Genomic DNA, 24,993 nt, shown 5'->3' on the forward strand with positions numbered 1-24,993 from the left:
TCATCCTCTAATCTGACCTGATGCAGATCCCAAACACTCGTGCAATACTCAAGAATAGGTCTTACTAGCATCCTTTATGTGGCCTCCAGTACAAATGAACCACACTTTCCCAAAATTCTCGCAATAAACTGAAGTCGACCATTTGCCTTCCCTATCACAATCATCACATGCTCATTTCATTTCATATTGCTTTGCAGCACTGCACCCAGATATTTAAACAACAAACTGTCAATCAGGACACTACTAATACTATATCCAAACATTACAGGTTTGTTTTTCCTCATTAGCTTACATTTTTCTACATTTAGAGCTATCTGCCATTTATCACACCATCTAGAAATATTGTCTTGAGTCATATTGTATCCTCCTTCAGTCACTCATTGATGACACTTTCCCTTATACCACAGCATCATCAGCAAACAACCACAGATTGCTGCAGATCTGTCACCAAATGCTTTGATTTCTCCATTATTTCTCATCTTCTTTTATGCCCCTTCTTTTCATCCCTTTGTGAATATCCTTTAGCCACCCTTTTCATGGCTTCCCTCTTCTTCTCCCAGGATGTTGCCTCAAAAATGCTCCATTTGGCCATCTGTCCTATTCATTTGATATGCTCTTACCATCCTATGATGGATTTGTATAATCACACTTTACTCTTTAAACTCATTTTTGAACTCTTTACTCAGGTACTTAAACTTTTTGCACGCTTTAATTCGATGTCCACTGATGTTAAAGTTATTTCCCTTTTCTCTACAACATAGATATTCCAGCTTCTCAGAATTAATTTTCAAACCCTACTCTTACATTCTTCCAACTTCCTAAGCATGTAAAATATATTCTCTTCATCTTCGTCACAGTGACCTGATCATTAGCATAGAAAAGTGTGTACCTACACTAATTCCCTACTTCAGTCCCCATGCTCATGCACTTTCTACATTAGAGCTCCAGTGCCTTCCGCTCACACATCTTAAAAAGTGTGGGAGACAGACAACATATTTGCTTCAGTCCTTTAGTTATTTTGAAGGCCTCTCTAGAAATTTCTTTCCGCATTTTAATCACACTTTTTGCTGACTTTTAGAGGCTTATGATACCTTTTACATACATTTTTGGCAATTCCCCTGACCACAGCACCTCAAGTGGTATCTTTAGTGGCACTCTTCTCATATGCTTTCTCAAGATCTAAGAAGACCAAGTAACTGCTTGGATTCATTTCCAACTTCCTCTCCATGATATGTCCTAGGGTAAAGATGTTATCCACACGATTTACCTCTTCGAAAGCCACTTTGTTTCCCCCCTTCAGTCACAATCTTCACCATTCTTGATTTTAAAATCCATCTTGCTAATTGAACTTGCAACATTTACACCACATAACTGTTACGCACTTTCTACTACAAGGTGCTATCCAAAATTTTCGGGACTGGTTCTACCATCTGTTGAAAACCTTACCTTTGTACTAATTGTCACCATCACCCTTGAAGTAGTTCCCATCTGCATGTACACACCAGTCCCAGCACTTCTGCCACTGGTCAAACGTGTTCTGGAAGTCCTGTTCTTTGAGGGTGTTTATCACCGCCAGCGATGCTTCTTGAATCCTCTCTAGAGTGTTGAACCGATGGCATTTCAAATTGAGTTTCAGTTTTGGGAACAGTGTGAAGTCGCAAGGTGCCAAATCTGGCAAGTACGGTGGGTGGTGTACTACCACCATGTTGTTTTTTGCCCGAAAGTTCCTGGTGAGTAAGGATGTGTGACAGGGCACATTGTCGTGATGCAGCAGACAGTTTGCTTGATGCCAAAGTTCGGGCTGTCATCGCCGTACATTTTCACGAATCCGCCGCAAAACATCACAGTAGTAAGCGGAATTCACTGTTTGGTTGGGTGGGACAAATTCTTTGTGCACAATTCCCTTGGTATCAAAGAAAATGATGATCATGCTCTTCACTTTGTCCTTCACCTGTCTCGCATTTTTGGGTCTTGGAAAGCCTGGGCTCTTCCACTGGGATGATTGTTGCCTATGCTCTAAGTCATAACCGTAAATCCAGCGCTCATCACCAGTGATAACTCGTGACAAGAAGGTTGGATCATCAGATGCGGTCTGATGAAGGTCCGTGCACACTTCAACATGCTATGCCTTCTGATCGGCAGTCAAGAACAAATTTGGCAGCAACACGATGCATGCCCAATTCATCAGTCAACATTCGTTGACATGTCCCATAACCAATACCCACTTCCCCCGCAAGGTCTTGAATGGTTCGAAGTCAATCCATACAAACCAGTTGTTGAAGTTTGGCAACAATGCCTGGCGTTGTGCAGCTAACGGGCCTTCCAGTGTGAGCATCATACTCAAAATTGAGGATTCCACTTGTATTTGGGCCAATATGGCAATATTTTGCAAAGTAAATGGTTTTCCTTTTTACCAATTTTGAAGGCCCAAAAGCACCCCTTCCCAGGAAAGATAGCCTAAAATAAAGAATATAAAAATAACTGCTAGTGAACAGATCAATCCAATATGTGAACAGTGAAAAGGAATAAAGGAGAGAGGAGGCAGGCAGAGAAGAGATGGGGGGGGGGGGGGGAGATACCAAGGGTAACACGTTGAATGTCACATGGTCTTGAAATTCAGAAATTCAACACATTGTGGTGTGCTGCAAAGTAAACAGTAGCCTTATACGGAGTGGTTACAATTAAACTCATGGTGTTCCGAATGCTGCAGTGTGGGCTGTATACATTAAAGGATGCTGATACAATGTAGGTATGTTCATTAATCAGTGCGCTTGCAGAATATGCTGTGGGGGGGGGGGGGGGGGCAGTTCTACTTTCTCCCACCAGGTAAAATATGGCACAATAACCAGTCAGAATGTGAAGTGTTTCCCATTGTGACATCATTATGCTGTTTGTCGCTTGGTATAACGTATGTCGGTTTCTTGTGTGAAGTTACTGTTAGTTGAAGTTTTCCATGCAAATCACAATTGCTGTTGAGAAGAAAGACCTTGCACTGCTGGTAAAGTTGTTTTATCAGAGTGGCAGCAACAGCAGCACTGCATTTTAGGAATCAAAAATTACATTTCTGCTCCAAGTGTAAAAACGTAAGACTTATTGACGTCAACAGCTACGAAAACACTAGTTTCACAATGCAAGGTCAACATTTAAATCTATCTGGTAAAAAGAGACTTTCATCAGACATAAACAAAACTGTTGACATAATAATTCATGAAAACAGCTGAGGAAACAGACGGGCTTTCGCCCTAAATCCCAAAATACAGGGAAACTAGTGGAAAGGGCCAACTCCAACCGGATTTGGCCCAATATAAACAATCCAGAACAGGAGGAAATTCAAAGTGACAAACTAAAAGTACGATTAAGGCTCTTGCGCGTAAATATACAATATCTTAGAAATAAGCTCAATGTTTGGCAGACTTTTGTAAATGATCATTCACCTCATGTAGTTGTGTTAACCGAGCATGGACTGAAATCTGAGGACATTATTTTCTTTAAACTAAATAGCTATTTCCTAGGAAATAGCTACTGTAGACAGCATCATAAAGGTGGAGGTGTAGCAGTATTTGTGAGAGTGCAACTCAAAGTAAATGAATTAAACCATCTAGATCTGTATAATAATGAAGGCTTGACTGAAGTGACAGGCGTTGAACTCCGTATCAACGGTTGCGAAAAGGGCATGGTGAAACAGAAAATTATTGGGATTTATTGTCCACCAAAATCAGAGGTAGGGCGTTTTATAGATATTTTTAATAGAATAGTGGGACACTATAACACAAACGACGTAACAATACTGGGTGACTTGAATGTAGAGGCAACACCTTGCAATAATCATAACAGCAGGCTAATAGATACCCTGAACTCCTATAATCTTATGAATGCAGTAAATTCAGATGCAAGAATAACTCAGTCTACTTCTAGTAGTATAGACTACATAATACTAAGTAAAGAGGTAAAAGATAGTATTAGATGCTGGAATGTGGGCTTCCACTACTCAGACCACAAATATCAATTTGTAGACTATGAACACACAAGCATCCAAGAAAGGACTCGGGTCATAGAACATAAAAGAATGCTTAAAGAGAAAAACATTAATGCTTTTAAAAATTAAACTAGCATTTGAGGAATGGCAACTAGTTCTTCAGCAAAAAGGGTCTGAATACAAATGGGCCAAATTTTAAGATATTATTTTAAAATATCTTAATTTTTGCTGCCCAGTGAAAGAAATTAAGAAAGTAGTAACTCACAACCAAAATGTAAATAACACCCAACTGACTCTTCCAGCTTACATGATTAAACTCAGGCAAAATATCGAGGATCTAAGTGTGCTAAATAAGTCAACTAAATTGCAAATATTTAAGGATAAGTACAATCAAACTAAAAAAAAACAATTTCAGGAACATCTCTCAAATTTAAGAAAACAGATCCTAGATAAGGAAATAGATCAGTCATCAAATATAGGGAAGACTTCATGGGATGTAATAAATAAATATCGCAAAGCCACCCCTAAGTTAGATGCTCACATTGACAGAATCCAGCATGAAGGAAACCATATTAATTATCCAGATAAAATCTGCAATATATTTAATGAATATTTTATATCTTCAGCTGTGAATCCAGTTAATCACACAAGTCTGACTCGGATGGTAAAGCCTTACCCTAGGCTGGCAATTGCCTTTGAATTTAAGGAAGTGAGTGTGGAGGAAATAGGAAAAATAATAAATAACTTAAAGAATAGGACCTCATCTGGCTTATCTAACCAATCATAAGCAGTGTACAAAGCTGAGTTATGAAATTAATGATCAGATCAAACATTTCCAATCCAGCTATGAAACAGTAAAACAGGGTGTACCTCAGGCCTCCGTATTGGGCCCTTTCCTTTTCCTGGTCTACATTAATGATTTAGAGGCACCTCTGAAGTAGACACTGACAAAGGTAAATTTTTGGGGATATACCTAGACGAAAATCTTAGATGGATAGACCATATCAATTTTGTATGCAATAAAATCAGCAGTTCACTGTACTTAATTAGCAAACTATCAAAATTAGTCTCTGAACAAACATTAAAAACTGTTTATTATGGGACAATATTTGCATGTATTAATTATGGAATAGAGGTATGGGGATGTGCTGCTGATAGACACATGAACAGAATCCTAACACTGCAGAAAAGAGCAATCAGGACCATGCCTCGACTACAATACAGAGATTCATGTAGGGAAACCTTTGTACAACATAAATATCTAACAGTAGATTCCTTGTATCTGTACAAATTAATAACATTCTTTGTGGACCGTAAAAATAATGAAACTAAGTGCTCTGATGTGCATACCCATAACACAAGATAAAAAGATTGCTTCTTCAGAAACAGAACTAAACTAAAGACAACAGATCATAGTCCTAGGATTAATGGCCAGAAATTGTTTAACAAACTGCCAAGTGCTATAAGATGCCACAGAGGTAAAGTATTCAAAAGGGAAATAAAATCATTCTTAACTCTCAAATGTTTGTACTCAGTGAATGAATACTGATATTAAAATGTAACTATTCTTAAACATAGGCCTAACTCTTCTATCTATATGATGTACATATTCTGAGGTGATCGTAATATATATTATTTTTGTAACAACATGCTGTAAATTCAAATACCTATACTATGTAACAACTTTATGTTGCATTATGAAGTACTGTACCATATATTGCCAAATGCATCACCCGTAAGTGGCTTCTTGTGCATGTGAATTGCAAATTCCTACTGTTTGTGCAGAAATTGTATCAAAATGATATGTTGTTGTTGTTGTGGTCTTCAGTCCTGAGACTGGTTTGATGCAGCTCTCCATGCTACTCCATCCTGTGCAAGCCTCTTCGTCTCCCAGTACCTCCATCCTTCTGAATCTGCTTAGTGTATTCATCTCTTGGTCTCCCTCTACGATTTTTACCCCCCACGCTGCCCTCCAATACTAAATTGGAGATCCTTTGATGCCTCAGAACATGTCCTACCAACTGATCCCTTCTTCTGGTCAAGTTGTGCCACAAACTCCTCCCCAATTCTATTCAATACCTCCTCATTAGTTATGTGATCTACCCATCTAATCTTCAGCATTCTTCTGTAGCACCACATTTCAAAAGCTTCTATTCTTTTCTTGTCTAAACTATTTACTGTCCATGTTTCACTTCCATAAATGGCTACACTCCATACAAATACTTTCAGAAACGACTTCCTGACTCTTAAATCTATACTCGATGTAAACAAATTTCTCTTCTTCAGAAACGCTTTCCTTGCCATTGCCAGTCTACTTTTTATATCCTCTCTACTTCGACCATCATCAGTTATTTTGTTCCCCAAATAGCAAAACTCCTTTACTACTTTAAGTGTCTCATTACCTAATCTAATTCCCTCAGCATCACCCGACTTAATTCGACTACATTCCATTATCCTTGTTTTGCTTTTGTTGATGTTCATCTTATACCCTCCTTTCAAGGCACTGTCCATTCCGTTCAACTGCTCTTCCAAGTCCTTTGCCGTCTCTGACAGAATTACAATGTCATCAGCGAACCTTAAAGTTTTTATTTCTTCTCCATGGATTTTAACACCTGCTCTGAATTTTTCTTTTGTTTCCTTTAGTGCTTGCTCAATATACAGATCCAACAACATTGAGGAGAGACTACAACCCTGTCTCACTCCCTTCCCAACCACTGCTTCCCTTTCATACCCCTCTACTCTCATAACTGCCATCTGGTTTCTGTACAAATTGTAAATAGCCTTTCGCTCCCTGTATTTTACCCTTGCCACCTTCAGAATTTGAAAGAGAGTATTCCAGTCAACATTGTCTAAAGCTTTCTCTAAGTCTACAAATGCTACAAATGTAGGTTTGCCTTTCCTTAATCTTTCTTCTAAGATAAGTCGTAGGGTCAGTATTGCCTCACGTGTTCCAACATTTCTACGGAAACCAAACTGATCTTCCCCGAGGTCGGCTTCTACCAGTTTTTCCATTCGTCTGTAAAGAATTCGCGTTAGTATTTTGCAGCTGTGATTTATTAAACTGATAGTTCAGTAATTTTCACATCTGTCAACACCTGCATTCTTTGGTATTGGAATTATTATATTCTTTTTCAAGTCTGAGGGTATTTTGCCTGTCTCATACATCTTGCTCACCAGATGGTAGAGTTTTGTCAGGACTGGCTCTCCCAAGGCTGTCAGTAGTTCTAATGGAATGTTGTCTACTCCCGGGGCCTTGTTTCGACTCGGGTGTCTATCTTGGCCACAATAATGTGTTCACTATGCTGTTTGTAGTAGCTTACCCGCACTCCTATTTTTTTATTCATTATTAAACCTACTCCTGCATTACCCCTATTTGATTTTGTATCCAAGCTTGCACAGGATAGAGTAGCATGGAGAGCTGCATCAAACCAGTCTCAGGACTGAAGACCACAACAACAACAACCCTGTATTCACCTGACCAAAAGTCTTGTTCCTCCTGCCACCGAACTTCACTAATTCCCACTATATCTAACTTTAACCTATCCATTTCCCTTTTTAAATTTTCTAACCTACCTGCGCGATTAAGGGATCTGACATTCCACACTCCAATCCATAGAATGCCAGTTTTCTTTCTCCTGATAACAACGTCCTCTTGAGTAGTCCCCGCTCGGAGATCCGAATGGGGGACTATTTTACCTCCGGAATATTTTACCCAAGAGGATGCTATCATCATTTAATCATACAGTAAAGCTTCATGCCCTCGGGTAAAATGATGGCTGTAGTTTCCCCTTGCTTTCAGCCGTTTGCAGTACCAGAACATCAAGGCCGATTTGGGTTTTTTTCAAGGCCAGATCAGTCAATCATCCAGACTGTTGCCCCTGCAACTACTGAAAAGGCTGCTGCCCCTCTTCAGGAACCACACATTTGTCTGGCCTCTCAACAGATACGGCTATCTATATCGTTGAGGCATGCAAGCCTCCTCACCAACGGCAAGGTCCATGGTTCGTGGGGGGGACTATAAGCAAAAAAAAGATAATAAATAAATAAATATTGCCAACAGAGACAGCTGTGAAGAGGCCCCATGTCCATAAATGGCCTAGACAATGTGATCAAGCAATTTGGAAAAGCAGATGAATTATGTGGTACAGTATGGAGAGGGAGGCAGCCCATTCCCATGGCAGTTGGTGACGAAGTTGCTGTAGCTATAGCCAACCTTTGCAGCACACGATTCACTTTCTGCAGCCAGTGCTCAAGCTGTATCATGAGAATTGTCTCTCTCCGTGGTATCCCTGCAAGATTCAGTATGTGGGCCAAATGAAGTCCCAAGATAGGCTAGAAAGCCATGCCTTTATCCTTCATTTTTTGACATGCATGGCAATGGATGACGTGCCCAGGGAATATTCTTTGGACATGCAATGCACATTTCACTGTGCACGGTGCTGTGAATGTACAGAACTATCGTATATGGGGTCCACTCTGCCGCATGTTGTGCACAAACATCCACTGCACTCAGCTTATGTGACTGTGTGATGTTTCACAAGCTCCTTCTTTCTTGTTCAGTTTTTTTCGAGGAGTTTGCAGTAACTCCCACATTTTACCATGTTACTAGGCCTCTCCATCTCTGATGGGAACTTCTCCAGCATTGGCTACAGCTGTTCATTGGGCACCTCTCGAAGTGTGCGCAATTAACATGTTGCCTCAGAAACAGTATCACGCCATTTTCACCTTCCATCTCAGCATTCTACGTCGTCAAGGATCATCCGCTAGCCATGGTGTCTGTTTCAGAATTGGTTGGTAGGAACAGCACCCCTTCCTTGTTGGGTGTCCACAACACAGATGCACACATCAATGCTCACAGCTTGCTGATTGGTGCCCATTTCAACTATGGTGGCTTAATTAGGCCACAGCCCGAGCGCTATACTTCACTTCACTTCACTTCACTAGCTGCACCATAATAATCATGTTCTTGTAGTCTGAAATACAATTATCTTGGATTTACTACTGTATTATGGGTTGTAATAGTCACTGTCCAACTGGTGTCCCGTCTGCTTAGTTGAGTGGTAATGTACTTGCCTCCCATGCAGCAGGCCCGGGTTCGATTCCTGGCCAGGTTGGAGATTTTCTCCACTCATGGACTGGGTGTTGTGTTTTCCTCATCATCATTGCATCCTCATCATTGACATGCAAGTTGCTCGCATTCCGGAGGACGACGGTTCAATCCCGCATCCGGCCATCCTGATTTAGGTTTTCCGTGATTTCCCTAAATCACTCTAGGCAAATGCCAGGATGGTTCCTCTGAAAGGCCACGGCCTTCTTCCTTCCCTAATCCGATGAGACTGATGACCTCGCTGTCTGGTCTCCTTCCCCAAAAACAACAACAACATGCAAGTTGCCCAATGTGGCATCGACTGAAATAAGGCTTGCACTTGGTGGCCGATTCCGAAAGGGGCCTCCCGGCCAAAAATGCCATATGATCACTTCCTTTTTTATTTCCAAGTGGTGACTATGGAACTTGGTATTCTCTCTCTCTCTCTCTCTCTCTCTCTCTCTCTCTCTCCCCCCTCCCTCCCCCCCCCCCCTTCCCCTTTTCTCAGTCCATCATGGATGACAGAAGTGGAAACTGTACTTCATAGCCTGCTGCAATGCCAGTTGGAAAGCCAGGCACAAGTACAACAAATTCTGCAAGAAAACAGTTCTGTTTTGGAAAGGGTTTTGTAAGCACTTCTGGAATGCCAGCAGCATCCATAACCAGCCCACCTGCCGCTTTTCCCACCATATGAGAATCACCGGAGGACTAGGAGTAATACAAGTGATGAATGCCAACATTCGAAAAGCTCTTCTGTTGTTGCCACAAACATATAGACTTTTGAAACTTTCTGGCAGCTTAAAACTGGGTGCCGGACCAAGATTCGAACTTGGGGACCTTTGCCTTTCATGGGCAAGTGCTCTACTGTCTGAGCTACCCAAGCACGCCTCATGCCCCTTCCTCACAGCTTTACTTCTGCCAGTACCTTGCCTCCTTGGAGTCTCGGTCCGGCACACAGTTTTAATCTGCGAGGAAGTTTCATATCAGTGCACACTCCACTGCAGTGTGAAAATCTCATTCTGGAAACATCCCCCAGGCTGTGACTAAGCCATGTCTCTGCAATATCGTTTCTTCCAGGAGTTCTAGTTCTGCGAGGTTCGGAGGAGAGCTTCTGTGAAGTATGGAAGGTAGGAGACAAGGTACTGGCAGAAGTAAAGCTGTGAGGATGGGGTGTGATGCGTGGGTAGCTCAGATAGTAGAGCACTTGCCTGTGAAAGGCAAATGTCTTGAGTTCGAGTCTTGGTCTGACACACAGTTCGAATCTCCCAGGAAGTTTCATATCAGCGCACACTCTGCTGCAGAGTGAAAATCTCATTCTGGATATAGACTTTTATGTAATCTGGCTCCACTGTCTGAACACACTCTGTTGTTGTTTGAGGAAATGTGCAGTTTACTAATCACATACCACCAACGGCATGTGCTTGTGATTGTATCTAGGGTATAATTTTATCAGTGTGATAAACACCCTAATCAGACATACAGGATGTGGGCGGCAGAACTGCACGGCCTTAGCTGAAAGTGTCATTTCGTCACTTCAAAACATAAGGAATCATATGCCATCATAATGGCTATGGATGCCATTATCAGGTCTGCTCTGGATAAAGCAGCTAGACAGCAAGCTTTACAGTTTGATGGTTCAACACTTGAACAAGTTCTAGCTTTCGCACAGGCTTTCAATGTCTCGTATGCTGAAGGCCAGTAATTAGGAACAAGGACGTACATTGCAGCCTGCTTGTAAACAGGCCCTAGCCCATGCACATGCTGCAGCAGGTAAACAGTTGGAGCAGCATCTGCTTCTGTCTAACTCAGCATGTCAGTCTTCTGTGATTCATTTTTGCAACAGCAAGAAGAGCCTATAGACATAAACTTGATCATTTCCAGCAGTTCCATTCCCAATAAATTGTGTATCACAGTGCTCATCAGTGCTTAAATGGTACGACTGCAAGTAGACACTGGTCTTGCACCTCACTTCTCAATACATAAACTTATCTGAAACTTAGTGCACCTCCCTTATGTCCAAAAGCTCAACACTTAGTTAACTATGATAGGCAAACCAGTCCTATCAATGGTTAATTCACAGTTGACACCAAGTGCAAAAGTTTCGTTCAGGAAATTACATTTCTGGTAGAAGATAGCCGCTCAGCAGAAAAACTGTTTGGTCTGGACACTTTCATGACATTGGGTTTTACGATCACAGATACTGTTAACTTGGTGTCAGATGAAGTAGCCTTTCAGAACTTAGGAGCATTGTGCAAGAAATTTGCTGACCTCTTCTCTCCTGGATTTGTCTGCATTAAGTGTGTAGTGGACTGTTAAGGCAGCCAGTCCACAGTGAAGTAGCCGAAAGGGCACGCGTCAACTCACGCCATCTGGCGTTTAGTCTGGAACAGGATTCGTAATGAATGTGATAAAGAAAAGAACGTAGCTACTAGAACACTTAACTTTTATATTGTCCTTTGGTATACAGCATTCTGAATGATACAAGTGAGACTCTATCTTGAGGTACATGCAACGTTACAAATGGTTAATGGCGCCTTGCTAGGTCGTAGCCATTAACTTAGCTGAAGGCTATTCTAACTGTCTCTCGGCAAATGAGAGAAAGGCTTCGTCAGTGTAGTCGCTAGCAACATCGTCGTACAACTGGGGCGAGTGCTAGTCCGTCTCTCGAGACCTGCCTTGTGGTGGCGCTCGGTCTGCGATCACACAGTGGCGACACGCGGGTCCGACATGTACTAATGGACCGCGGCCGATTTAAGCTACCACCTAGCAAGTGTGGTGTCTAGCGGTGACACCACAAAGTGTTTCACAGCCCACATCAAATTCCTACCTTCCGTTTGCCCTAACTTTTGCAGAGCATGTCCTGTCCCACTAGCTCTTCACAACCAGGTTAAAGAAGAGCTTGATAGACCAACACAATTTAATGTCATTGAACTGGCTGCATTTAGTCAAAGGGAATTGCCACTCATAGTAATCAAGAAGCTAACTGGAAAATTGTGACTATTTGTTGACTTTAGAATGTCAATAAATGTACAGGCTCACATTGATTCATATCTCCGGATGAATTAATGGCCAAAGTCTACCTGCAGCTTCCGCTTGATGTAGAGTTGCAGCAGCTCATGGTAGTCAATACAGCTTTCAGCCTCTTTAAATAGAGGTGCTTAGTATTTGGAATTGCCAGTGCCCCCACCCTGTTTTATCAATTTCTTGACCAATTAATGCAAAATATACCATGCTGTATAAATTATCTTGAGGGCATCATAGTACCAAGGTGCATCTCCAGAGTCTGCGTACGCTCTTTCACACACTCCACAGTGAAGGTTAAAGGGTAACCTTGACAAATCTCAGTTCTTTTAGGCATCAGTTCAACATTTCGGTCACATAATTTTGCATGAAGGCATCAAACCAATGACCACTGTTGTGGAAGTGATCACAGCACTATCTTGGCTGAAGAATGTCAATGAACTGTCGTTATTTCTCAGGAATGTTTCCTACCACAAGAAGTTGATCCCTAATGCTTCAAAGAGTGCTCATCCATTGAACCAACTGCAAAAAGGGAGCACCCCATTTGCTTGGACACAGGATTGCAAAACTGCATTTCAAACTTTGAAACCTTGCCTTTGCTCAGCTCTGTGTTTAGCTACCTTACGGCCTTGCAAACAGTTGGTAGTGGTGGCAGATGCCTCGGACAATGGAACTGGATGGGCGTGGGCAACCAATAGCTTATGCCTCCAAGACATATATGACAGCTCAAAGGAATTATTCCCAAATTGAAAAGAAGGCATTAGCCATTACATATGCACTTAAGAAATTTCACATCTATTTGTTTGGGTGAAGTTTCGTGTGATAGTGGACCATTTGCTGCTCATTTCACTGTTCAGACCCTCATCACGGCACCCTGACAAAATGGCTCACTAGTTGCAGTGCTGGTCATTCTTCTTATGTAGATACAATTATGAAGTTAATTTTCGTACCATAGATAAACATGCAAATGCAGATACTCACTCTCAGCTACCAATAGGTCCTGATCTGTCATTTGCCAAAGAAGAGGGTCTATGTTTCTACCTCATTGAGGAGGCTCAGCTCTCGGTCAGTGAACCTCCCAATATGGGCAAATGCATAGGTGCAGACCCTGTCTTACAACAAGTTTGTAGGAACTTTCTGTTGTGTCAGGGAGAGGGTTTTTTTTTTTGGGGGGGGGGGGGGGGGGCAGAGAAGCTGCCACAAAGGAAGGCAGATTCCATTTATCTGTACATGTGTCATTGTGAATCGTCATTCCCCTCCAATTACAGAATGACATTCTGCAGCTTCCCCATTCTGACCACTGGGAGGGTATCCAGAACAAAAAATGCTGCCATGATGCCATGTATACAGGGTGGTCCATTGATGGTGACCGGGCCAAATATCTCAAGAAATAAGTGTCAAATGAAAAAACTACAAAGAACGAAACTAGTCTAGCTTGAAGGGGGAAACCAGATGGCGCTATGGTTGGCCCACTAGATGGCGCTGCCATAGGTCAAATGGATATCAACTGCGTTTTTTTAAATAGGAACCCCCATTTTTTAGTACATATTTGTGTAGTACGTAAAAAACTTTGAATGTTTTAGTTGGACCGCTTTTTTCGCTTTGTGATAGATGGCGTTGTAATAGTCCAAACCTATGGCTCACAATTTTAGATGAACAGTTGGTAACAGGTAGGTTTTTTAAATTAAAATACAGAATGTAGGTACGTTTGAACATTTTATTTCGGTTGTTCCAATGTGACACATGTACCTTTGTGAACTTATGATTTCTGAGAACGCATGCTGCTACAGCGTGATTACCTGTAAGTACCACATTAATGCAATAAATGCTCAAAATTATGTCCGTTAACCTCAATGCATTTGGCAATATGTGTTAACCTCAATGCATTTGGCAATATGTGTAACGACATTCCTCTCAACAGCAAGTAGTTCGCGTTCCGTAATGTTCGCACATGCATTGACAATGCGCTGACACATGTTGTCAGGCGTTGTCGGTGGATCACGATAGCATGTATCCTTCAATTTTCCCCACACAAAGTAATCCGGGGACGTCAGATCTAGTGAACATGCGGGACATGGTATGGTGCTTCAACGACCAATCCACCTGTCATGAAATATGCTATTCGATACCGCTTCAACCGCACGCAAGCTATGTGCCGGACATCCATCATGTTGGAAGTACATCACCATTTTGTCATGCAGTGAAACATCTTGTAGTAACATCGATAGAACATTACGTAGGAAATCAGCATACATTGCACCATTTAGATTGCCATTGATAAAATGGGGGCCAATTATCCTTCCTCCCATAATGCCGCACCATACATTAACCCGCCAAGGTCACTGATGTTCCACTTGTCGCAGCCATCGTGGATTTTCCGTTGCCCAGTAGTGCATATTATGCCAGTTTACGTTACCGCTGTTGGTGAATGACGCTCGCTAAATAGAACACGTGGAAAAAATTTGTCATCATCCCATAATTTCTCTTGTGCCCAGTGGCAGAACTGTACATGACGTTCAAAGTCGTCGCCATGCAATTCCTGGTGCATATAAATATGGTACGGGTGCAATAGATGTTGAGGTAGCATTCTCAACACCACCGTTTTTGAGATTCCCGATTCTCATGCAGTTTGTCTGCTACTGATGAGCGGATTAGCCGCGCAGCAGCTAAAACTCATACTTGGGCATCATCATTTGTTGCAGGTCGTGGTTGACGTTTCACATGTGGCTGAACACTTCCTGTTTCCTTAAATAAGATAACTATCCGGGGAATGGTCTGGACACTTGGATGATGTCGTCCAGAATACCGAGCAGCATACATAGCACAAGCCCACTGGGCATTTTGATCACAATAGCCATACATCAACACAATATCAACGTTTTCTGCAATTGGTAAACGGTCCATTTTAACATGGGTAATGTATCACGAAGCAAATACCATCCGCACTGGCGGAATGTCACATGATAACCACATACTTATACGTTTGTGACTATTACAGCACCATCTATCACAAAGCGAAAAAAGTGGTCCAACTAAAACATTTATATTTCTTTACATACTAAACGAATATCTAATATAGATTGGGGGTTCCTATTTAGAAAAACACAGTTGATATCCGTTTGACCTTATGGCAGCGCCATCTAGCGGACCAACCATAGCGCCATTTGGTTTCCCCCTTCAACCTAGACGAGTTTCGTTCTTTGTAGTTTTTTCGTGTGATGCTTATTTCGTGAGATATTTGGCCCGGTCACTATCAATGGACCACCCTGTATACTGGCCAGGAGAAACAGATTGGCTCATTCTGACTTATGCATATTCCCACTTCCCATATCTAGTCAGCCTCAGGTCCACGACAGGGGACACTGCCATCACGGCCTGATGAAAATCTTTTCCATTGAAACTCCTCCTTAGACTTTTGTAACAGACAGTAGCTCCCAGTTTCTGTTGCAAATCTTTAGGAACTTGTGTGCTACAAATTGCATCCAACATGTTTGGAACCCACCTTTTCACCCATAATCGAATGGTGAAGTTGAGCATCTGGTGTGCACATTTAAATCTCAAATTCTCAAGTACATTGATGACCGTCCAGCGGAATATGCTATCAGTCAATTTTTAAGTTCTTACAAAGCCACACCCTTGGGTGAGAAGAGTCCGGAAGAGTTTCTCCGTGGCCACCAGCCGCACACTGCCTCACCTGCTAATGCCAACTCCGCTCCTGAGGCCAGAACAACTGGTGCCGAAATTCCTTCCCAGCCTCGGAGTCTGGGCATGTGCATTTGGTCATCCCGCAATAAAGGGGGCACAAAGTTTTTATGCTGTAGTTGGGGGACAGACATGTTGCCCACCACTTCAACCAGTTTTGCGTGCGCATTGCTGGACAGGGGCCACCGCCATCCCCCCCAGCTATTCCAGTGGCCCCAGTGGTGGATGGATCCTCTCCTGTCCTTTCTTGCTCACCTCTGGTCCTACCCACCCTGGTACCCCCATCCTTTTCATTTCCCCGCACCACTCTCACTTTTTAAGAAGAGGGTCTTAGGTACAACATGATCCAGGACTTGGGGCAGACGACGACTGCATCAGCTCGGCCATCAGCAGGAGGACAATGTCTGCTGTGACCCAGCAGCCCCCCCACCACCCTCCCCCATCAACACCCCTCCCCCCTCCCCCCAGTGGCCCCTCTGAGCAGTCGCCCATCCCCTCATTGGGCACTGCAGCACCTGGGGTCTCCAACTTTGCAACCATTCCCGGTAGCACCAGTGCTCTTACCATTCCATGGCACAGTGGAGTCCAAGGATGTGGAGAAGCTGTTGCATCCCACGGCAGCCCAGCAGTACCCTGTTTCGAGCTCCTGCACCTCCGTCTGTACAGCGTCCGTCCCCTCTGTGAGCTACTTCCAGCCCTACAGCCCACAACTAGCAAGCAGGAGCTGGTGGTGGTTCCAGAATTTATTTATTTTTATTTATTCGTCAAGTTCTGTAGGAGCAAATCTCCAAGGTCATGGAACATGTCAGTACATGAAATTACAACATAAAAGTAATAACAGATAAAAATAAAATGTTTATGAACCCGAAAAAAGTCCATCCATAAGTTTAAGTAAATGCCGTCAACAATACAACAGGAATCAGCTTAATTTTTCAAGGAACTCTTTGACAGAATAGAAAGAGTGAGCCATGAGGAAACTCTTCAGTTTCGATTTGAAAGCTCGTGGAGTACTGCTAAGGTTTTTGAATTTGAGTGGTAGCTTATTGAAAATGGATGCAGCTGTATACTGCACACTTTTCTGCACAAGAGTTAAGGAAGTCCGATCCAAATGCAGGTTTGATTTCTGCCGAGTATTAACTGAGTGAAAGCTGCTTATTCGTGGGAGTAAGCTAATATTGTTAACAAGAAATAACACCACTTATCGACTGAACCACTCATTTCTGAGCATGGGAAGAGTTACCATACCATACGACATAAGCCAATGAAAATAAGCAAAGTAGGCTAATTTTCGTGTCGAACAATCACTAACTTCAGATACCATTCAAATAGTAAAAATGGCAGCATTAAGTCTTTGAACAAGATCCTGAACATGGGCTTTCCATGACAGTTTACTATCTCTCTGAACACCTAGAAATTTGAACTGTTCAGTTTCAGTAATCATATGCCCATTCTATGAAATTAAAATGTCAGGTTTTGTTGAATTGTGTGTTAGAAACTGTAAAAACTGAGTCTTTCTGTGATTTAGTGTTAGTTTATTTTCTGCAAGCCATGAACTTAGGTCATGAACTACACTATTTGAAACAGAGCCAGTGTTGCACACAACATCCTTTACTACCAAGCTAGTGTCATCAGCAAACAGAAATATTTTACAGTTACCCACAATAATATCATTTATATACACTCCTGGAAATTGAAATAAGAACACCGTGAATTCATTGTCCCAGGAAGGGGAAACTTTATTGACACATTCCTGGGGTCAGATACATCACATGATCACACTGACAGAACCACAGGCACATAGACACAGGCAACAGAGCATGCACAATGTCGGCACTAGTACAGTGTATATCCACCTTTCGCAGCAATGCAGGCTGCTATTCTCCCATGGAGACGATCGTAGAGATGCTGGATGTAGTCCTGTGGAACGGCTTGCCATGCCATTTCCACCTGGCGCCTCAGTTGGACCAGCGTTCGTGCTGGACGTGCAGACCGCGTGAGACGACGCTTCATCCAGTCCCAAACATGCTCAATGGGGGACAGATCCGGAGATCTTGCTGGCCAGGGTAGTTGACTTACACCTTCTAGAGCACGTTGGGTGGCACGGGATACATGCGGACGTGCATTGTCCTGTTGGAACAGCAAGTTCCCTTGCCGGTCTAGGAATGGTAGAACGATGGGTTCGATGACTGTTTGGATGTATCGTGCACTATTCAGTGTCCCCTCGACGATCACCAGTGGTGTACGGCCAGTGTAGGAGATCGCTCCCCACACCATGATGCCGGGTGTTGGCCCTGTGTGCCTCGGTCGTATGCAGTCCTGATTGTGGCGCTCACCTGCACGGCGCCAAACACGCATACGACCATCATTGGCACCAAGGCAGAAGCGACTCTCATCGCTGAAGACGACACGTCTCCATTCGTCCCTCCATTCACGCCTGTCGCGACACCACTGGAGGCAGGCTGCACGATGTTGGGGCGTGAGCGGAAGACGGCCTAACGGTGTGCGGGACCGTAGCCCAGCTTCATGGAGACGGTTGCGAATGGTCCTCGCCGATACCCCAGGAGCAACAGTGTCCCTAATTTGCTGGGAAGTGGCGGTGCGGTCCCCTACGGCACTGCGTAGGATCCTACGGTCTTGGCGTGCATCCGTGCGTCGCTGCGGTCCGGTCCCAGGTCGACGGGCACGTGCACCTTCCGCCGACCACTGGCGACAACATCGATGTACTGTGGAGACCTCACGCCCCACGTGTTGAGCAATTCGGCGGTACGTCCACCCGGCCTCCCGCATGCCCACTATACGCCCTCGCTCAAAGTCCGTCAACTGCACATACGGTTCACGTCCACACTGTCGCGGCATGCTACCAGTGTTAAAGACTGCGATGGAGCTCCGTATGCCACGGCAAACTGGCTGACACTGCCGGCGGCGGTGCACAAATGCTGCGCAGCTAGCGCCATTCGACGGCCAACACCGCGGTTCCTGGTGTGTCCGCTGTGCCGTGCGTGTGATCATTGCTTGTACAGCCCTCTCGCAGTGTCCGGAGCAAGTATGGTGGGTCTGACACACCGGTGTCAATGTGTTCTTTTTTCCATTTCCAGGAGTGTAAATAAGGAACAGGAGTGGCCCCAACACTGATCCATGGGGCACACCCACTTGACCGTACCCCACTCAGAACCCACATCACAGCCAATCTCAACCTTATGAATAATGACCTTTTACTGTCTGTTGCTAAAGTAAGAGGGGAACCAATTATGAGCTACTCCCCGTATTCTGTAATGGTCCAACTTCTGGAGCAATATTTTGTGATCCACACAATCAAAATGCCTAAGTAGTTAAATCAAAAAATATGCCTAGCGTTCAAGAGCTTTTGTTTAACCCATCCAGTACCTCACAGACAAAAGAGAATATAGCATTTTCACTTGTTAAATGACTTGTAAAGCTGAACTGTACATTTGATAGCAAATCGTGTGATATAAAATGATCAATTATCCTTACATACACAGCCTTTTAAATAACTTTAGTGAACACTAATGGCATAGAAATGGGTCTAAAATTGTCTACATCATCCGTTTCTCCCTTTATATAAAGCGGCTTTACTACTGAGTACTTTAATCATTCAGGAAACTGACCATTTCTAAAGGAAAAATTACAAATATAGCTAAATACAAGGCTAACATGTGCAGCACAGTACTTTAATATTCTGCTAGGCACTCCCATCATATCCATGAGAGTCCTTAGTCTTCAGTGATTTAATTATTGACTCAATATCCATCTTGTCCGTATCATAGAGGAGGATTCAGACATCAGTCTCAGAAAGGCATTTGCCAAGAGAGTTATATGATTTTCTGTAGAAGCTAAATTTTTATTTAAGTCACCAGCGATGCTCAGAAAATGATTGTTAAATACTGTACATATACCTGATATCAGTAACAGAAATATTTTTACTATGAACTGACTTCATATCGTAGACCTCGTGCTGCTGAGCAGACACTTCCTTCACAACTAACCATATGGTTTTAATTTTATCCTGTGAATTAGCTATTCTATTTGCTTACCACATACTCTTTGCTTTCCTAATAACATATTTAAGCACCTTACAGTACTGTGCATCTGACAGTGCATTCTTGGGGGCCCACCAGCCACTCTCAATACAGAGATCACACCTCTCAGGTCTATGACATGTACAGTGACTTCTGCTTGTCATAAGGGCCTCCTTGTGTAACGTGATTCTAAGTATGCAAGGACATAACTGTGTCCACACCACTATTTTCATGTAAGATGAGTGACACCATATGTCACTTTCCAGATGAAAGAAGTGGTTTGAGAAACCTTTGGTAATGACCACATCACCTCTAGGTATTTTAAAGAAGTGTGACTTCCAGATCCTCTGACCAACTACTTGTGACTCCTGAAGGATGGTGATACCTGAAAGATATTACCTCATTTATCAGGGATGTGTCTGTGCTCTTCCTGAGCTGAAGGACAGCATACAACGACATATCGCTCTGATTACATCAGATATGTTACGAGCAACTGTCGACCGTGCCGTGTTATGGATGCAGCATATTAATGAGTTGGGAAACTATATTGAACACATGTTGTAACTTGTGACCATATCCTAATAAATGTGACAGAAGTATGTGTTATCATGTGTTGGATCATTCCTACCCTTTTCTGTACCCACATAACATTCTTACTGCTTATAGCGCCATATTTTCCACCTGCTGGCAGAAAGTGAAACTATCGATTAATGAATATACCTACAATGTTTCAGCATCCTGTGATGCTGATGCCTCATATGCCCACACTGCAGCACTCAGAACACTCAGTCTGGTTAAAACCAAGTGGTACAGTGCAAAATGCATGTGTTGCTTTTGGTTCATTCTTCTGTTAACATTATTCTTAATCTTACTGCCTATCTTATATCATTTTAGTGTGGCTCACTCCTTCCCCCCACCCCTCCCCTCCAACACCCATCTATCTCTCTTCTTATAGTGCTGATTTCCCTCCATCTATCCTCTGTCTGTTCCCACCATTCAGTTGACAGCTCATTAGAGCTTGGCCACAGACTTTACAGACATGTCTCAAAGTTATTAATGTTACCAATACCTCCTTTGAGACATCAGTTGCTCAACTTTAGGACAGCTGTTGATGTACATTGCTACTTCCCCACTAAAAAAATGTCAAATATTTGGCAGATTAAGCTTTTCATTTGCGCCATCCTGTTTTGTAAATGGATGTAGTGGGATGCTGGATGTAGCATGGTCTAATAAATCTGACATCATTTTCACAATGTATACAGGAAATATTGCTGCCTGTTGTGTTAGAAATCTGAAAATTATTCCCTGTACCCTCCAATGGAAATCATTTACCATAATTTTGTAGTTATGTTTTCATGAGTTGATTTCTGTACTGCACTTAATACCTTACTCTTTTGATATTTCTTTACATTCAACAATTTCAAATTAGTGAAATAAACTAATGGCAGTTTGCCTCTTCTCTGTTTTGTACAATCAACTTACTCATCTCAATTTCATTGACACTGTGGACTGTAATAGGTCTTTACTCACTTGTGTCCTTGATTGTTTTCATTGATGTAGGCATGTTATTTCAGAAGTAACATTACACACCATCAATTTTTCAGCTTGAACTTCTGGGTCCTGGCCTTGTTAGAAAAGACAGACGAGTGGTTTCTTTAGACGGCCAGTCAGAACCAGAACCTACCATTTTTATTGAGCCAGTTACTATGCTGCCTAATGTTATAGAACTGTATTATTATAGCAGTGCATTACTTCCATTCTTTGCTGTGGAAGCTGCAATAGGTGAGTAAGTCTTGCACATTGTAATTACATGCTATTGTGTCAAATTAACATAGTGTTTTCAATATTTAGTTACTGTACTGTTATCTTTTTTAGGTTCTTCCCTTTGTTCTCTCATACAATGGGAGTGTCAGTCACCGCAAACGAAACAGATATCTGAAGAAGCTATCATACTGCGGGCCTATGAACTGTGTAATATACTTCAGTTTGAATTCATCTTCTGCAAACCTTGTCAGATGTTGGAAAATGTCATCATTGACAAGCTAGACAATTTCAAGTACAAAGACATTTTGTCACAGGATATAGTAAGTTTGTTTTACTTGTAACATTGTCATTACAATAATGAAATTTAATGTTTTCATTATTTTTACATGTATAATATCATTGTAACCCACTGATCGAACATTGCACCTGCAACCAGCCCTCTTCCTTTGCTGGCTTTTAGTAATAGTGCTATGTGGCATATCACCTTCACTTCTTCTCTTCCTCCTCCCCCCCCCCCTCCTTTCCTCCTCCCCCATACAAGCAGAGGAAGGAAGGGATGGATTGATTGATTGATTGGTTTGTTGGTTGGTTGAAAATTCATTGATTGCACGAAACGCAACATTCTCCTTCCACACCCAACCTCCTGTGCACCATGGATGCAGGGCAACAGGCATTTATCATATTCCTAGACCAACAAAGGTCCGAGTAAATAGAATAGATTTTCAAGTATGTATGTCGGCTCAAGGACATTTTGAGTGACAGTGCACAATGTGTTGTCCTTGGGATGGACTGTTCTTGTTCACCATAAGTGTAAACACTATCTCATCTTTGGTGAGCAGTAATCTAGAACAGTATGCAAATGACACTATTGTGCACAAGAAAGTGAAACCGTTGAGTGAATCTAGGGGATTCAGTGTAACTTAAACATAACTTCAGTTTTATTTATTAGTCTTTTCCACTGATTTTACTTTTAATAACTTTACTTATGTCTTGACCACACTTTCATCTTTCATCAACCTTACACGTTTTGACTTTGTCATTTTCAAAGGCTACAAAAATATAACATAAAACTGGCATCAGACAATATGACAGTAATATACATTTCACCATTGATAAGAGACATGTTATAACGACTAGAATGTGGCTTCCTAGCTTACCATTGCTATGTCAGTCACATAAAAACATTATATCACATCAATTCTTGTGCAAAAGACAGTGCAAACTGCTACCAAGTGAAAATTTTGGAAGCCAAGTGGACTAAACTGCCAGGCGGCACTCGATACCTGGTACACGCTGCAATTTTTTTCTGTGTACAATCACAATTTTCATCGTGTCAACGTATAAAATAATTTCATCAGTCAATATGGGAGTGAGTTACAATGTTGTCCAAAAGATATTACAGGGTGTACATAAAGTCTGGGAACACTTTCAATTATTTATTGCACAAGAACTAAACATTGTACAGATGTCATACATATTGCATTTTGAAGAGAAACTCTGAAAGTTTACAAGCATTCGATATGCAAGCCATGAGTGTACCAGCATACATCAATACGGTAATCGAATTCTTGCCATACCTGTTCCAGCATGGCATAGTCGACTGTGGCAGTCCGCTTCTCTTTGCTGGGCCCAAGCAACCCGTCGTAATGAATTTGTCGTGACAGTAGTAAGTGGCCTTCCTTGTTGGTGGCTTCTTACCATACTTGGTTCTAAACATCCGTTTGACAGCTGTAGCACACTTGTTTTTGTTGAACTCCAACACACAGAAAGCTCACTCTGCACCTGAACTCATCAAGTTTGCGACTAGCGCTGACTATCGGCAAATCACCAAACTATTCTGTGGCAGTATATGTGGGAAGAAAAAAAAAAGAAAAAAAAAATCTTTCAGAGTTTCTGTTCAAAATGACATTTGTGTGATATCTGTACAATATTTGGTTCTTGTGTAATAAATAATTGAAAATGTTCCCGGACTTCATGTACTCCCTGTACTTTATGACCTCCCACTTCAACAACACACGTACAATGTTTGGAAATGAGTTACACCAAGCAGGTTTTTTGTTCATAATTCATTTCTTTTTGTAAATAATGGACTAATTTATAAAACAATGTGTTACATTTTTCTTTTTCTAATACATTGGAAGGGCACGCTGATTGGTGCTGGGTTCGACTGTCAGTTAACAAACAAGTCTTTTGTTTTATTTACAACTTACAGCACATAAATTACTACCATCGATTAAAGTTTATAAATATTTAATGAAAGTTAAAATTATATAGATTACTAGACAGTTGTAAAGGAATTGATTAAAGTTGACACACTTAAGATACCGTACATCATGTCCTCTGTAGCTGTATGACAATAAAATTGTTTTTGTAAATAAAAATCATTGTAGATTGCCATATGGCAGTTAGGGGAAGGGGTCAACGGGTAATATTAATCTAAACATATTAAAAAATCCTGTAAAATTGTTTGAAATATTGTGACCATAAATATTTATAAAATGACAACTTTTAAATAAAGTAATACATATAGGTTGTGAAACTGTTATAATAGTGCTGCTGTCAACAGTTTTCAAGTTGTGCCATGCAGCACAAAGCACTGAGCAGCCACTTAATGAATACAATATGACTGACATAGCAAAGGTAAGCTAGGAAGTCACGTTCTAGTCGTTGTAACATGTCTCTTATCAGTGCTGAAATGTATTATATTTTCATATTGTCTGATACCAGTTTTATGTTGTATTTTTGTAGGCTGTGAAAATGATGGAAAGTCAAAATGTATAAGGTTGATGGAAAAATAAGTGTGGTCAAGACAAGTTATTAAAAGTGCATCCAGATGGCTGCGTCGTCTCATAGCATTTTCATACAAATTGCAACTTTCCTGCTGAGGCATTTAATTAATGTGAAGTGAAGTGTTTCATTCCACAGCTTTGGCCAGTTTCAACTGTTTGCTGAATTTCAAATGTACGTTTTCATCTTCTGGCCCATATGACATTATGCCATAATAGAGAACTAAACATGAGATAATACACTACTGGTACTCCAAGAAAATTTACATCCCAATGACCACACTTACAAGCTTAATATGAGGTTGGGGCCTACATCTTTGTGAATCTGGAATACGACTACGCACTTTAAGCTGAATTATGCATTTTAGTATGATTTACAAAATTCCAATGTTCTCCGAGTATCATCTGATGTCCCACTTCATTTCTGACGTAATGGAAGATCTCTTAATGCTGTATACATATGGGCTTCCTACATCTTGGTAGTTGTGCACGAGAAATAACGCCTGACAATTGCTGAAACAAATTCTAACAGGTCGCGGGAAAATACTGTGAATGGTTGTTTGAAAAGCCTTACTTTCAGAGTAAACTTCATTTTATGCAAGATGAATTATGTTGCATGCG

General features: G+C 41.8%; 1 protein-coding gene across 4 annotated transcripts in view; it reads left to right on the plus strand.

Annotated features, from left to right (window-relative positions):
• Positions 1-24,993, plus strand: part of LOC126251523 (glycerol-3-phosphate acyltransferase 1, mitochondrial) — a 386,686-nt gene that overhangs the window by 315,528 nt on the left and 46,165 nt on the right. For all 4 annotated transcript variants that reach the window (XM_049952007.1, XM_049952006.1, XM_049952008.1 and 1 more), the window contains 2 exons: positions 21,427-21,604; positions 21,698-21,906. In XM_049952007.1, coding sequence (XP_049807964.1) covers positions 21,427-21,604; positions 21,698-21,906 — 387 coding nt within the window. The remainder of the gene's footprint in view (positions 1-21,426; positions 21,605-21,697; positions 21,907-24,993) is intronic.

Source organism: Schistocerca nitens, chromosome 4 (genome assembly GCF_023898315.1).
Source record: "Schistocerca nitens isolate TAMUIC-IGC-003100 chromosome 4, iqSchNite1.1, whole genome shotgun sequence".
Classification (NCBI taxonomy): domain Eukaryota; kingdom Metazoa; phylum Arthropoda; class Insecta; order Orthoptera; family Acrididae; genus Schistocerca; species Schistocerca nitens.